Source organism: Neurospora tetraspora, assembly GCF_033439725.1.
Source record: "Neurospora tetraspora strain CBS 560.94 chromosome Unknown B0H65scaffold_3, whole genome shotgun sequence".
NCBI classification, from domain to species: domain Eukaryota; kingdom Fungi; phylum Ascomycota; class Sordariomycetes; order Sordariales; family Sordariaceae; genus Neurospora; species Neurospora tetraspora.
In genome coordinates, this window is record NW_026944385.1 from 263,644 (window position 1) to 276,820 (window position 13,177).

General features: G+C 51.7%; 2 protein-coding genes across 2 annotated transcripts; one reads left to right on the top strand and one right to left on the bottom strand.

Moving 5' to 3' along the window:
• Positions 1-1,268: 1,268 nt before the first annotated feature.
• B0H65DRAFT_570127 (uncharacterized protein) lies at positions 1,269-2,009 on the bottom strand (the record flags this gene model as incomplete). The annotated part of the gene is made up of 1 exon (XM_062830437.1): positions 1,269-2,009. Exon 1 carries the CDS (start codon positions 1,917-1,919, stop codon positions 1,269-1,271), a length of 651 nt encoding a protein of 216 aa, XP_062682463.1. The 5' UTR covers positions 1,920-2,009.
• A 9,507-nt stretch (positions 2,010-11,516) lies between these two features.
• B0H65DRAFT_556863 (SnoaL-like domain-containing protein) lies at positions 11,517-12,520 on the top strand (the record flags this gene model as incomplete). The annotated part of the gene is made up of 3 exons (XM_062830066.1): positions 11,517-11,678; positions 11,731-12,413; positions 12,437-12,520. Exons 1-3 carry the CDS (start codon positions 11,609-11,611, stop codon positions 12,518-12,520), a joined length of 837 nt encoding a protein of 278 aa, XP_062682464.1. The 5' UTR covers positions 11,517-11,608.
• Between the last annotated feature and the right edge of the window lie 657 nt (positions 12,521-13,177).

Here is a 13,177-nt window from a genome sequence, read left to right on the forward strand (position 1 = left end):
AACGACCTCCTGCAACGCCACGAAATACCCCAGCAACCGCTGCAAACACATCACCAGTGGGCCGTCGGGAGCAGACTTTTCACAGCGCGTTTGAAGATTCAACTCGAGGTCCCTGTTATGCGATGGACCGGTTTGAACGGCTAAAATCTACCCCTTCTAATGTCCAGAACCTTGGGTCAAATCTTTTGTGTGTTTTGGCAAAACCGTACCAGCCGTTTTATCTACATTCACACCCCTTTTGTTTTGTTTTGTTTTGTTTTGTTTTGTTTTGTTTTGTTTTGTTTTGTTTTGTTTTGTTTTGTTTTGTTTTGTTTTGTTTTGTTTTGTTTTGTTTTGTTTTGTTTTGTTTTGTTTTGTTTTGTTTTGTTTTGTTTTGTTTTGTTTTGTTTTGTTTTGTTTTGTTTTGTTTTGTTTTGTTTTGTTTTACGTATTTTGTTTTGTTATGAACGCTGGGTTGTATTGAGGAACAGAAGAGAAGAGATCCGGTCGACAGTGTTTGTCGAGTAAACTTTGAAACGTATTTTGGTATGGTTGTGCGAGGATTGATCATCGGACGCTGGTTGGCGGGGAGAGATGGTGCGTGTTGTAGACTTGGGTGGAGTGCGGGTAGAGTTGTTTTTGGTGATACGCTCCTTCCTGGTATCCATTCTTCCGTCATGTGTTATTTCCCTTCTCGTCCCTTTCGCTCTTGGTCCTGTTCTGTATGTGATGTGCTTGCCCCGGCTACATAGGTAGAAGGTGCCCGGAAGCCTATTTATGCGCCAAAAGGACGGATATCCAAAAAAGGGAAGTTTCTCGTCCTTGTATAGTACGCTGATACGCCTGTCTTTTTTTTTTTTTTTTTCTTTTTCTTTTTGGTTCTTGGGGAAAAAGTGGTTGTCGTATCGCTATAAGTCAGTGTTCTTATTGTGCTTTCCTCCGTTGCACACGCTATGCCTCATGTCCCGCTATGCGCCATGTCCCAGTTGTGCAAAATCACTGCGTAGGGGACATAGAAAAGAAGAAGAAAAGAATCACCCAACGTCTAGGGCCAGACCCAGACCTCCCCGTTCTCCAATCAGTCCTTATCTCATCCTTGTCCTTGTCCCAGCTCCGTTCCGATCGCCCGCCCATTCGCACCCACCAATCTCTCCCCCCAGGACTCCAGAAGCAGGTTCAACCCCGCTTCCAGGGTCTGCCGGTTGTGGGGGCAGGTAATGATGTGTGAACGGACAGACAGACAGAAAACGTCAAGGACATGGAAGCCATTGTCCGACACTGACTACCTTCTATTCGGACGCCAACGAGGACAAGGACGTGGAGGAGGAAGCGGGAGCGGGCGCGGAGGAGGACCATAGCCCGGCCGGAGACGAGGAAGGGGTGGTGTTGAAGGATGAGGAAGAAGTGGCGATAGGCGACTCCGAAGAAGTGAGAGAAGGAGTGGCGTTGGGAGAGGGCGAAGGAGTAGGAGGAGGACTGTGAGGAGGAGTAGGAGGAGCAGGAGGAGCAGGAGGAGTAGGAGAAGGACTGTGAGGAGGAGTGGGATATGGATTCGACTCCATGTCGCCCTCCTCGAAGAGGATACCGGGCCCGAGTGATGAGGCCTGAGTGGGGTTAAAGAACGGGACGAGTTCCCGGAAGAGAGCGGGTTCGAAGAACCTCTCCGGCTCATGGGAGTCGTTGTCCTCACTCATGTCCCAGGAGTCGTCGCCCTCGCCCGCGTCGTAGGGGAAGGAGATCGAGGGGAGTGCGGGAGCATAAGAGAATAGAAGGAAGGCAAAGAGGGCGAAGGAGAGGAAGAGGAGGATAAAGAAGAGGAGGATAAAGAGAAGGAGGGCAATATGGAAAAAGAGAATGGATAAGATGAGGACGAAGGTAGCGGCGAGGAGAGAGCGAGGGAGGGCTTCTCCTACCCTCCCCTCGGTCTCCATATCCTCCATATTTAGGTGAGAGGAACTGAGAGAGAGAGTTCGTCTCAGGGAATCGAAGGACCAAAGACCAGCGTAAGTGGTGGTTTCTCCCACTGTGCCCGAGGAGGATGAGGCCGGGTGAATTGGGAACTGTTCTGGACGCTTTCGAAAGTCTCGGAAGGAGGGAGGGAGGACAGAGGCCCCAGGGGAGATTTGTTGCACGAGCAGCCTGGTTTGAAGTAGGGCCGTGGTCTCAAAAGGAATAGGGGTGGGCACATGCAGAGGCAATACCTACAGGAAGTCGCCGGGTTGATTTGCTATAACGGGCAGCGCGACTCGAAGCAATGTTCTTTACAAAATGGCCCAAGTTATAGTTGAAAGGGAGAAAAGGCACTCTACAAGATGTTGTATCCCATAGAGCACGAAGAGAAAAGGAGAAAGAAAGTCGTACAAGAGTACGGGGATTCGAGGGTCTTTTTATAAAACAGTCTGGGGTAGTTAGTCCCCGTCTCAATCTGCTATGAGCCGAGCTTTCTTCCTTGGTTCGTTCCCTGCTGCTTCTAATGGCAGATGCCATATGCTCTGCCCGCTGGGGGAGTTGACGCAACAGACCAGCTTCTTCCTTGGAGGAAGTGGAAAGCATGCATTCTTATCTGACTTACCACCTCAAGCTCTTACCGGCTCGTGTAGTCCTGCCTCTTCCTGATGCTTGCCTTATGCCACTCAGGTTGTGCAGTGCTGTACGTTGTAGATGCGGCAGAAACCCATCTGAGATTTGCCGCCGGGATGTTCAACCAATCGTCAAACCACGCCTTGGACTTCTACAACCTTCCCTCCCAGTGGCCGGCAGTGACACATCATATCTCCGGACTCGTGATAGCCCCCGAGAAGCAAGCAGGCAAAGAGAGGCTGTGAGAGCGGAGTGACCAAGGATTCTCACAAGTCAAATCAAGTCAAGTTCGAACTCCAAGTTGGCTTGCTTGGAAGATCATTGTCAGATTTGACGTGTCCCGGGATGGAGATAAATCCTATCCCGAGGAAAAGCGGGAGCCGGTACGGGTAGCGGTTATGGTAGGCTTAGTTTTCCTGAAGAACCGAATGGCGTGTGCTATGTAGACCGTTTATAAGGAAAAAGTGCCCGCACCTGGAATTTAAATTGTATTTACTCTTTACATCTTCTCTTGGCTCCATTTTATTGCATATACTGTGTTGTTGAACACATGCTTAGCCTTCTTCATGTTTCAACCGCTTGTGGCTTCCTTTTTCCTCCTCTCGGTGAGGACACCAAGGTCCTTGGAGGAGGTACCGACAACGGAACCAGTGAGTTGAAATTTCTGCGAGGCGCGACAACTTACCAGCTTACTCATCCTCACGGCTGCCGCCGCGTTGGATACTTCGGGGAACAGATCAGAGCATTAGACCCGAGAGAGCCCCTCCGACACTCAAAAGAAAAAAATGTATCAGGTCCAGAAATCAGGGAAAATCTCCAAAACCTTGGAGGGACAATGTGGGTGAGCCCGCAGACTGAAGACTTCAGACAGCATCATATCTGCAAACCTAGGACCTAGGCGGCAAGTATGGTGTCATCCACTCTCCAGACGTTAGGAAAACATGTTGACGCGCGCTTCAGGCAAACTCGCCAGGACGAAATGTGGCAGAAACTCACCGAGGCGCATAAAACAGATGCGAAAGACACTGGTGCAGTCCTCCGTACACGATAGTGGGGCGAGGTGGATGGCCACCTTGTTTACCAGACAGCTGCGAAGCAAAAACGGCATACGAGGCGAGAACCGCTTTGTTACTTTGTACCACTGACTCAGACCCGCATTCGACGAGACCGGGCCAGTTTGCATCATTGCGCCATCTGGTCCCAGCAGCACTGCTCCTGAACCCTGAGTGAAGAAGCATGTGAGAGACGTCGGGCCGTTGGCAGGTGGTTGTACCATGGGGTGTTGCGAGACACACCGGGAGAAGGGGCATGTGCTGTTCCTCCCACCGGAGGCAACGAGGGCAGCAGCCTGAGATACCGCAACCTTACGAGAAACTGTCAAGGCAAGAATGACGGCTCCCAGCCCGGACCCGACTGCTTCCTCGCCAAGATACGAGAGTTCGGGGCCCGATCCATGTAGCCTCCGCCGCATGCTCTGGGCGGCTTCATGCCGTCAATCTGGTGGGGACTCAAAGCAGAAAAGAGCCACCATGAACGCCCAGAGAGAGACGATAACGGCGAAGGCCTGAAGGAGCTTCTGTAGCGGTCATCGTGAGTGTTGTAGGAGGCACCTGCCCAGTATCGTCAGGTCTTGAAGCGACCGTGACCCCTTCCGAAGGAGAGGGCCAGGAATGTTACGGGCGACAACGTTGAATAGCAATTACCCCAAATTACCCCAAATTACCCCAAATTACCCCAAATTCCATGAAAAGTACGCCTCACAACGTGCGGGAACACGGTAAATACGCAGTTGCGAATCAATGTCCGTTGCCTCGTAATTTCCCCCACTCTTCAAGTCCCGACGAGTAGACAAACAGCGCTTTCCCGTTGGACTGAAGTCAACCTCATGTACTTCGAGCGCACAGACACCTTCCGTCTCCTCCACAACCGTTGAACCAACAATCACAAGACAGAAAGCAGACCGAAGACTTTCAACCTCAGAGATCCGTCGTCCTTCTTTCCTTCTCTCTGCGGGCGAGCCCGAAAAAAAAGCTCGTAGCATGCTTTAAGCACCAAGATTCTACTTGGGAAGGAGCTATCCTTGAGTTCTGAGAAGTCCGTCTGTCCTCCTTTCTCTCCGCGGGCGAGCCCGGGAAGGAAGTTGTCAACCTGGGCACGAAAGTTCTCCTCGGGAAGCGGCTATCCACCAGTTTTGCGCCCACGACCCGACCAACCGTGGATGTGAGATGAATTGGTCGTTTTGTCGCAACACCCACTCTTTTGCAGAGAGTGGGCAGCAAAATTGAGGAACACCCACGGTTATACAATGACCTTTTTTTTTTATTACCTTTTTCTTACCTTGTTCTTTATTTTCTTCGTTCTTTCTTTTTTCTTCCTTTTTTTTTTTCTCTCTCCTTTCTTTCCAAAAAAAAAAAACACACTCTGATCTCTAGCACTGGTATTCCATCATGGTAGCCCAGAATTCTCAGTAGATGAGCTTCTGAGTTCAGCAGTTCTGTCAGAGATTCAAGCGAAGAGACAGGGGGGCGAGGCACAGTCAGATGAAGCAGTCAAGACAGGGATGCCATCTGACACGGAGGGGTTCCTAAGACGACGGGACGGGAGCTCCCGAGCGGGAACTCCCGAGCGGAACGCTCTCATTTATCGAATCACAAACACCACGTCGCATGGTCGGAAACGAAGAGGTCTTCGATCTGGGAGGAAGCTGCTTGAAAGAGTGAAAGGGAGAAGACAAGGGCAAATCAGAGTGGGACGAAAAGGTCCGTGTTTTGGACACGGTTGCCGTTACCTGTACCGAGACACAGTACTGTGTACATCTGTCCTCTAGGCGGCAATCGCCCTGAACCTTGAGAAAACATCCAACACACATCGTTTTGTTTTGTTCCCATTCGGAATGTCTTTTGATCAAAACATCAACTAGTCGTTCCGATATCACTTCAGCATCACGTCTGTGCCATCGGTTGCCTAGAAAGGCTGAAATTCAGGTACGATCGAGATGCGGGAAACAGAGAACGTGGCCATTTGAGGCTCCAGGTGCACTGATCGACGGGCATCCGGGAATGCCGGGGACGCTGCACTTCGGACTTCCCACCCATCGCGGTAAGATACCCGCGGGTGGTGTAATGTTGGACGGAGGTTGGAGGTGATCTTGCATGTGCCAAAAAAAGAAAAGTGGGGGAGTACCTCCGATCAATGCCAGACGACACCCACAAACTAATGAGGGTAACAAAAAAAGAAAACCGGCCCAGTATTATTTGGGGTGAGGGATGGAAAGGTAAAAGGACAGAGAAATGTTGTTCAAAAGGAAATTTGGGATATCAGTGGTGAGTGTCCTGAGGTAATGTACTTCAAACCCGCCCGAAGGGATCGGAGAGATCCGATTCTGGCACGGAGGTATGAGCGAGCGGAAATTGTCTGTCACGCCGACGGTTTAAAAACTGAAGGAGGATCTGATCGGAGATTGTAGGGGCCTCTATGCCCAAACACTCGCCACTGACCACTCGCGTGAGAAGGGCTAGGGCTAGCCGGCCAGGCAAGGCAAGGACGTTCAACGGCTAGGAAAACAAACTCGAGTTATTTCCCAGTGACTCCGACACACCGCTTAAAACTTGGCCCAAGTTCCTGACATGCCTAAGGTACCTCGTGTATGCTGGCAGTGGCAGCAGCTGGTTGAGAGTTGCATTGGCAGTTGCATAGGTACTGTATGCAGAAGGCTTGACCGACAGCCTTGGACTGCATGGCATATAAAATTATTGCAGGCTAAACGTCACTCCTTTCTCGCCAGTCTCCCCAAGCCTCACACCTTCCAGTAGTCATCTCAAATATTCCTGGGTCTCAACTGCGTCACGGGAAGTGACATACAGAACCTGGTAAGAAATGTATTTTGATGCGACTTTTCCTTGTCTGAGCTTGGTTTTAGAAATCGAACTATTTTGCTGCACAAAGAACCGGGCAGAAACAAACAGGGCCTGCGTACCTTATCTGATCTTTCGGGGGCAGCACCACTCTTCGCCCGATTGCTTACCGATCTGTGCTCGACGCAATCGCTTGATGGTGCATTCTACGAAGTGCCTTGACTTGGTTGGCATGCCTCTACGAGAACCCCGAGTTTCCATTTTTCTACGAGTGTGCCCCGAGTGGCGGGCCATGTTCACAAGAATCAACGGTGGTCCGGACATCAACTAACGCGAACAATGATGAATTGGAACCGACCGTCGTGCGACGGGAGCCAGCACGGTAGGGGACTGGACTGCCCGCCATCGTACACTATCTGATGTACTAGATACTCCGCTATTTCTGTATGAGTGCCATCATTTTGTAGATCCAGCTCGCAAATGCATTCTTCCTTTCCCGTCGCAGTTGATATGTTATCCAATCTAGTGCTCAAGCATCAAACCCCGAAAGCACGAACTCAAACTCCAAGCAAGCAAACCTGAATATCCCAAAAATCGACGGAAAAGCCCACCTGCCCTGTCATTGTGCACCGCTATCCTCTGATTTTTCAGTAGACGGTGAGGCTCTAGTGGTTGTAGGGGCGGCAGACGCCAAAGCACGTCCCATAGGGACAAATCGACTCTCTCGGGTTAGGGACGTCCGCAGGCCATTTCCCAACCTTTTTCTTCTTGAGCTTGTTAGCTGGCGCCTTCTCCGAGTCTTCTCGATTTCCTTTGCGGACGTCGTCGTCGTTGTCGTCGTCGTTATCGTCGTCGTTGTTGTTCTTCTCTGCGGTCTCTGAGGGACCTTGCGGCGGCAGCATCATGGCAGCCTCCAGCGAGGTACTCATTGGTACTTCGACGGAAGGGCGGACATCCGGAGCAGCGGTCCCTTGCCTGCCTTCTTCTGGGGACGAGGAGCCGGGGAAGGGGACGCCGGCGAAGATGGCGCCCACTCAACCACCTCTTCGTCAGAGGCCGCTGGAGACATGGATTCATAGGCGCGACGGGCCCTGTCCGCAGCGAATCTCCTCGGTGTCGGGGAGGGTGCCCCCGAGCGGTAGGGCATTTCGCGGTTGTTATTGCGGTCAGGGGCAGGGCCAATGACGTGGTCAGGGTTTTCATTCAATGTGTCGGCCCCAGCCAACACGGTGTGCGAAGGGGTGTGGAGACCGTTATTGGCCATGTTGGCGAGCTATAATTTCAAGGTTATTGTTGTACTCGAGAGAGAAGGGCGAGGTATCAACAGGAGGAAGACACCTACGTGGCAAAGGCTTTCTTTGCGTCTAATTTTCAGGAAGGGGAAACTGTAATTTTTCAGTTGATTTGGTCTGGAGATGTCCATGTTAGCATTGCACGGGCATCAAAGAAATGTCTACGAAGAATGTTTACATGTACTCGGAGTGAGTACGATGAGATTAATACTTTGCGGTACGTAGGTACGGTACACGCAGGAATGGATGTCGAACCCAAATGCGTCAGGGACAGAGGTTTGAAGCCTGGAGCGGAGGACGTGGTAGTTGTGCCTCTGATGTGATGACAAGAGTCAAGTAAAGAATGGGTGTCTGATAATGATCAAGAAAAGGAGAAGCTCAAGGGCATCGGGGGGACTCGTCTTATAGGGGTTTCTGGGTCATCTGAATAAACTGAACAGACAAAAACCTGGTTTGTTCAGCGATTCGGGCCAAGCTGGGTTTCCTGGAACAATGTCATCCGAAGCGCACCACATAGTAGCAGGTATGTTAATGATCCCTAGGCCGCATATGTGCAATGCGCTCCAAACTGGTCACCTTGTTTGTGAGCTTGAACAGCCCTTCTGTTTGGATGATAGATCGGGCCGGTAGGCACTGAGTCCTGTTTCCTGTGTCCTCATCCTACTTGCAGGCCAAAGGAAGCTTGGATACTCTGCTTCGTGTTTCTACCCCCTGTGTTTCTCTGTCTCCTTCGAGGGGGCAGTGCTTCACTGTCCAGCGGAATGTGAGAAGCCTACCAGCGTCCACCGACCAGTGCCGGTGAGGAATCCGAGGATCGTGAGTTTGAAATGACCGTGAGCTTGCTGCGCTTTGGAATGTTTACCTGTTCCGCCCGTAAGAGATGGCGTGGTACTTCCAGGGCCGCAGGAGAGGTGCGGCAGTCGGAGATCAAAAGCGCCCCAAGTGTAATTACAGCTGGCGCCATAGGTGCGGTGCGATACCATCGTATTCTTGATAAGCAACGGGTTGTCCGCTCGGGGCGTGCGGGCATGCGGTTCCCGGCTTCAGGGAGTAGCTGCCGGAACTTGTTTTGATCATGAAAACAGGCTGGCAGGCTGATGACTCGAACTCGATCGATGATGCGCTGACACTCGCGATGCGATGCGCGAGCAGAACATAAAGAGAGCGCATTAGCAAAAGTATTGAACGATGTCCGAGGTAGGGGGATTTCACGTGCTGGCTTGCTCGGGCTCTTCCTTGGTGATGGAAAGCAACTTGGAAGCCGAAGCCGGGAATCCATACAGCCCATGCGGAGAGGCGAGAGACGAACACCCAAAGTCCAGGATTGCGAAATCGAAGACCAAAGCACAGCAAAGACTGAATAACGGCGCGAAAGGTCATCGCAAGAGGTGCCTGATGGAAATCCGTAGTCGGGTGAATAACTGTTGCGCTTCAAGGTTGGTCTCAGGGATTTGCCCACTGAACTCTGGTGTGACCACCAAAGACCTCCAGTATAGCAAGGTAACCAAACAGGCGGTTCCTGTAGGTGTCCCTCCCTAACCAGGCGCCAGAAGGGACCCCGACGAGCCCTGGTTCATCACCTTTTGTTTAGAAGGTACAACTACGGCTGGAACTTATCGCACTACCAGGGCATAGAGCAGTAGAGGTATGTAGCTCGATAGCCTACTACCTGTGCGCTCAGTGTGGCCCCTTGAGTTCTCTACTGGACGGATTCAGGGGACCGCGGGCAGCCATGATTCCCACGAGCCCCCAACAGGAGCAGAGCTTGGTGGTATCTCTGCTCCTGAAAACTACCCACTTCTTTTTGATCTCTCTCTTTTCTGTAGTATGCAGTCGGACTCCCATCCGTCAAGAATGTCGTGTTTATCCCTACCGAGTTGTCGGATTCGAGATATCAGGATCTTTCCGTCCTGCAAGTCACTGTCATCGGGGCGGGGACAAGATCACGGGAAGCTGCGAATCTCCAACGCAAGCAGAGCCTAGAGTCACCAGTAGGTAACTTTTGTCTCCTTTCTGAACTGGTACCGTATCGTCTCGCAAATTTTGGATTAGGTGTCGTGCAGATGACGCAGGGTTTAAGGTCTACCGAATGCTTTTGGAGACCGTCGAAGAGCATGTACGTGGTTGTCAGACACCTTTAACCCTACATGTCGGAATCCCGATTCCGCGAGACGATACGGTATTTCGCTCCGTTTCTTTTATAGCGAGTCGGACGCTCGGAAGCTCAAGGAGTCAAGACCGGAATGTCGCGTTCATTACTGTAGATATGTCTCCAAGTTCGAGGTATCGGAATCTTTTGGCTCTCGTACGCCGTACGGGAGTCTGGCTGAGATGGTTCGGTTTACAGCCTAGAAGTTTCACGTGGCACAGTCCTGTCTGAAGACGGTTAATACATTGTAAGAGTGACAATCGGGGAACGGGGGAGGAGCGTTGCCATACACAGTCATGTTCTCCTTTGCAGTGATTCCACTTCTGTTCTTGGCCAAGGTGGTGTTGCAGGAATTTGTTGCGAGGAGAACGAAGCAACAGAGTATTTTTCGGTCCGGAAGGTGAACTGAATGCAAGAATTACCTTATGCAATGCGGGAAAGCTCAGACAGCGAGCGGCCTAACGATGAGGGCTTTTGACCTGCCTGCCCGCACTGTTGGACATTTCAAGTGGTCTGTGTTGAGGTGTTTGCCAGTTGGATGCACAATACCCGTCCCGCCCCTTCAAAGCTCAGAAGATGAGTGGGATACCTCAGCAAAGAATCGGGAAGGATGGACGCTTCCTGCGTTCCATAAGTACTTGGCTGTGGTTCTCCTTCCTCTCCCCCTTGACTCCTTCCTCATGTTCACCATCGGAGTCACGAGCTTGAATAAAATGCACTCTGGCCACCTACACGGAGGCAGTCGCGACTGGCCATTGCCTGTGACAATACCTATTTCATGCGATACGACACGTATTTTACCTCAGTAAGGCGCGACCAAGGCGCCTGCACAGAGTACTAGAGTTGGTACATCAATGCTATTGCAACTGAAGGCCAAGGAAGGTGGAGGGGTGTTCGTCAAACTCCAGCAAAAAAATTGAGTCCATTCCAGCTTGCTTGGCTCAAGTTCATGTCGTTCTGTGTCGCTTGTGTCAACAAAACAAGGCTTCAGTCAAATGACCTTGATTTTGTCTACCGTCGACGTCTTGGTTACCGATGAGACTGAAAGGGAAGTTTAGCCGACCACCCCCGATTTCTCTCAGCTGTTCGAGCCCCCGGTGAGGCAGTACCAGCCAGAGGCATAACATTGCTACAGAAATACCCTACCCTACAAGCGGCTGTGAACACAGACTGACGAGGTTTTTTGTAGCGCGAACGACACACCGTCGGCGCAAGTCAACCCAACTGTCAATCTTGTCATTAATTGTCACGCGAACAACGGAATCAACATGACAGCCACCCTAATACCCATTCTTCTTCGCACGTCGCAACACCGACTAGATGACATTGGCCAAAACAAACCCATCCCATTCTGGTCAAAGCTCCCTGCAGTACCTACCTACCCGTTCGTGTGCGGAGCGACTCGGAGACGCTCTCCTCACAGGTCCCAGGGCCGTTCGGAGTCGGAGGGCGGGAGCAAGTCGGGAAAAGCACCTGTCAATGCTGCTCGCGTGTGTAGTTGTGAGATCAACGTTGCATTCAATTACTGCGTTGTCACCAACGCATCGATGGAATCAGGCTCAATAGGACATTTGAATGATGGTTCGAGTGAAACGATGATGGGTTGCAACCGAACCAATAATATCACTCTGTCGTCGCCTACTACAGCTTTAAAAGCGACAACGTCCACATCCAGATCGCGCTTCGATTGTTTCCTGGAGATCAAGCGCGCAAATCCCAAAGAACAACCCGACTCAGACACCAAGTAGCCCAACATGGAGCAGGAACTCGCAGAACTCAAGAAGCAGGTCCTCACCTTACAGAAAGAGCTGTTCCGCGTCTCCGGTAAGTCTTCAACCGCTCCCTTCACCACCTCAAATAGCTAACAACCCCCCAGACGAAGCCGAAATCCGCAAAACCCACCACAAATACGGCTACTACCTCGACAAATGCCTCTACAACGAAGTAGTCGACCTCTTCTCCAACCGCCCCGACACCTTCGTCGAGTTCCTCGGCTCTCGCTACCTCGGCAAAGCCGGCGTCGAGCGCCTCTACAAGAAGCGCTTCGCCCAGACCTTCGTCGCCGGCCGCAACGGTCCCATCCACGGCTTCCTGCTCGACCACATAATGATGCAAGACATCGTCGACGTTTCTGCCTCGGGCGACCACGCCTGGTGCCGCATGCGCGCCCTGATGCAAGCTGGCACTCATCACTCCATCGAGAAAGACTTCCCGATGGGCCACAGGCAGTGGTGGGAAGGAGGTCTGTACGAGAATGAGTATGTGAAAGAAGACGGAGTGTGGAAGCTTTGGAGGTATAGGTACTTCCCGTTTTGGTATGCGGATTTTGAGACCGGGTGGAGTAAGAGCAAGCCGAATTATGTGCCGTGGCCGACGAGGACGTTTCCGGAGGATCCCACGGGCCCGGATGAGATTCTCGAGAGGAAGATGTTGTGGCCGGATACGAGGGTGGTGCCGTTTCATTATCCGCATCCGGTTACCGGGGAGAAGATCAAGAGTGAGGATTTGAGGGCGCCGAAGTACGGAGAGGGGGTGCAGGAGGGGTGCGAAGAGCCGTTGGTGTTGGAGTTGCCAGGGGAAAGAAGTGGGAGGGCGCGGAGGAGCGGGAGAGTAGGAAGGGGGAAAGGGTGTTGCCCGAGTTGGTGCAGGACAAGGTGGAAGAGTGAGTGGTGCGGTAAAAGGCTGGATCGCTGAGCTTTGCTGGTCCAGGGTCAGTTTTCGTTCAGTTGTCGAGGTATGCAGTTTGATCACACTCACGGTCGTACGTCGCAAGCCATCGATGCTCGTGATTCGCCATTCCTGAATCTGCAGTGATAGCCTTGTAACAGAAGGTAGTCTTGCAATCCGCCCATCGGGGGGAGATCGAGCGAACAAACCAAGCTAACACAGGAAGCTCAAAGACAATACCCACCAATTTACCCGGAACATAAATGTGTGTGCCATTAGGGTTAACTTGCAGTACAGAGTGGCGTGGTGCATTGTTCCATGCCAGAACTCTGCATCCGGGGCAGCAGGTGTATGTCCGGCAGGTTAACGCTCAGCAGCCATGATGTTGCTGCACCTGAGGCTATGTCCGCCCACTGTAGCAATTCAGAAAAATCCAGGCAGTGACTTGGAGAACCGTAAGTTTCCCGCTCAGTCTCGGCGGCTGAACCACCAGTCTAGCCAGAGAAAGGGTTTGGCTTGAAATGTCGTCGCTCGTGTGAATCCTTGTCCCAAATTTTGATACAGCGCAGAGGGATACAAGATATGAGAGTCGTGAAATTCTCGTTAACGACTCCGTTAGTATGGAGGTTCGAAATCTGTCGAACATTGATTGACCT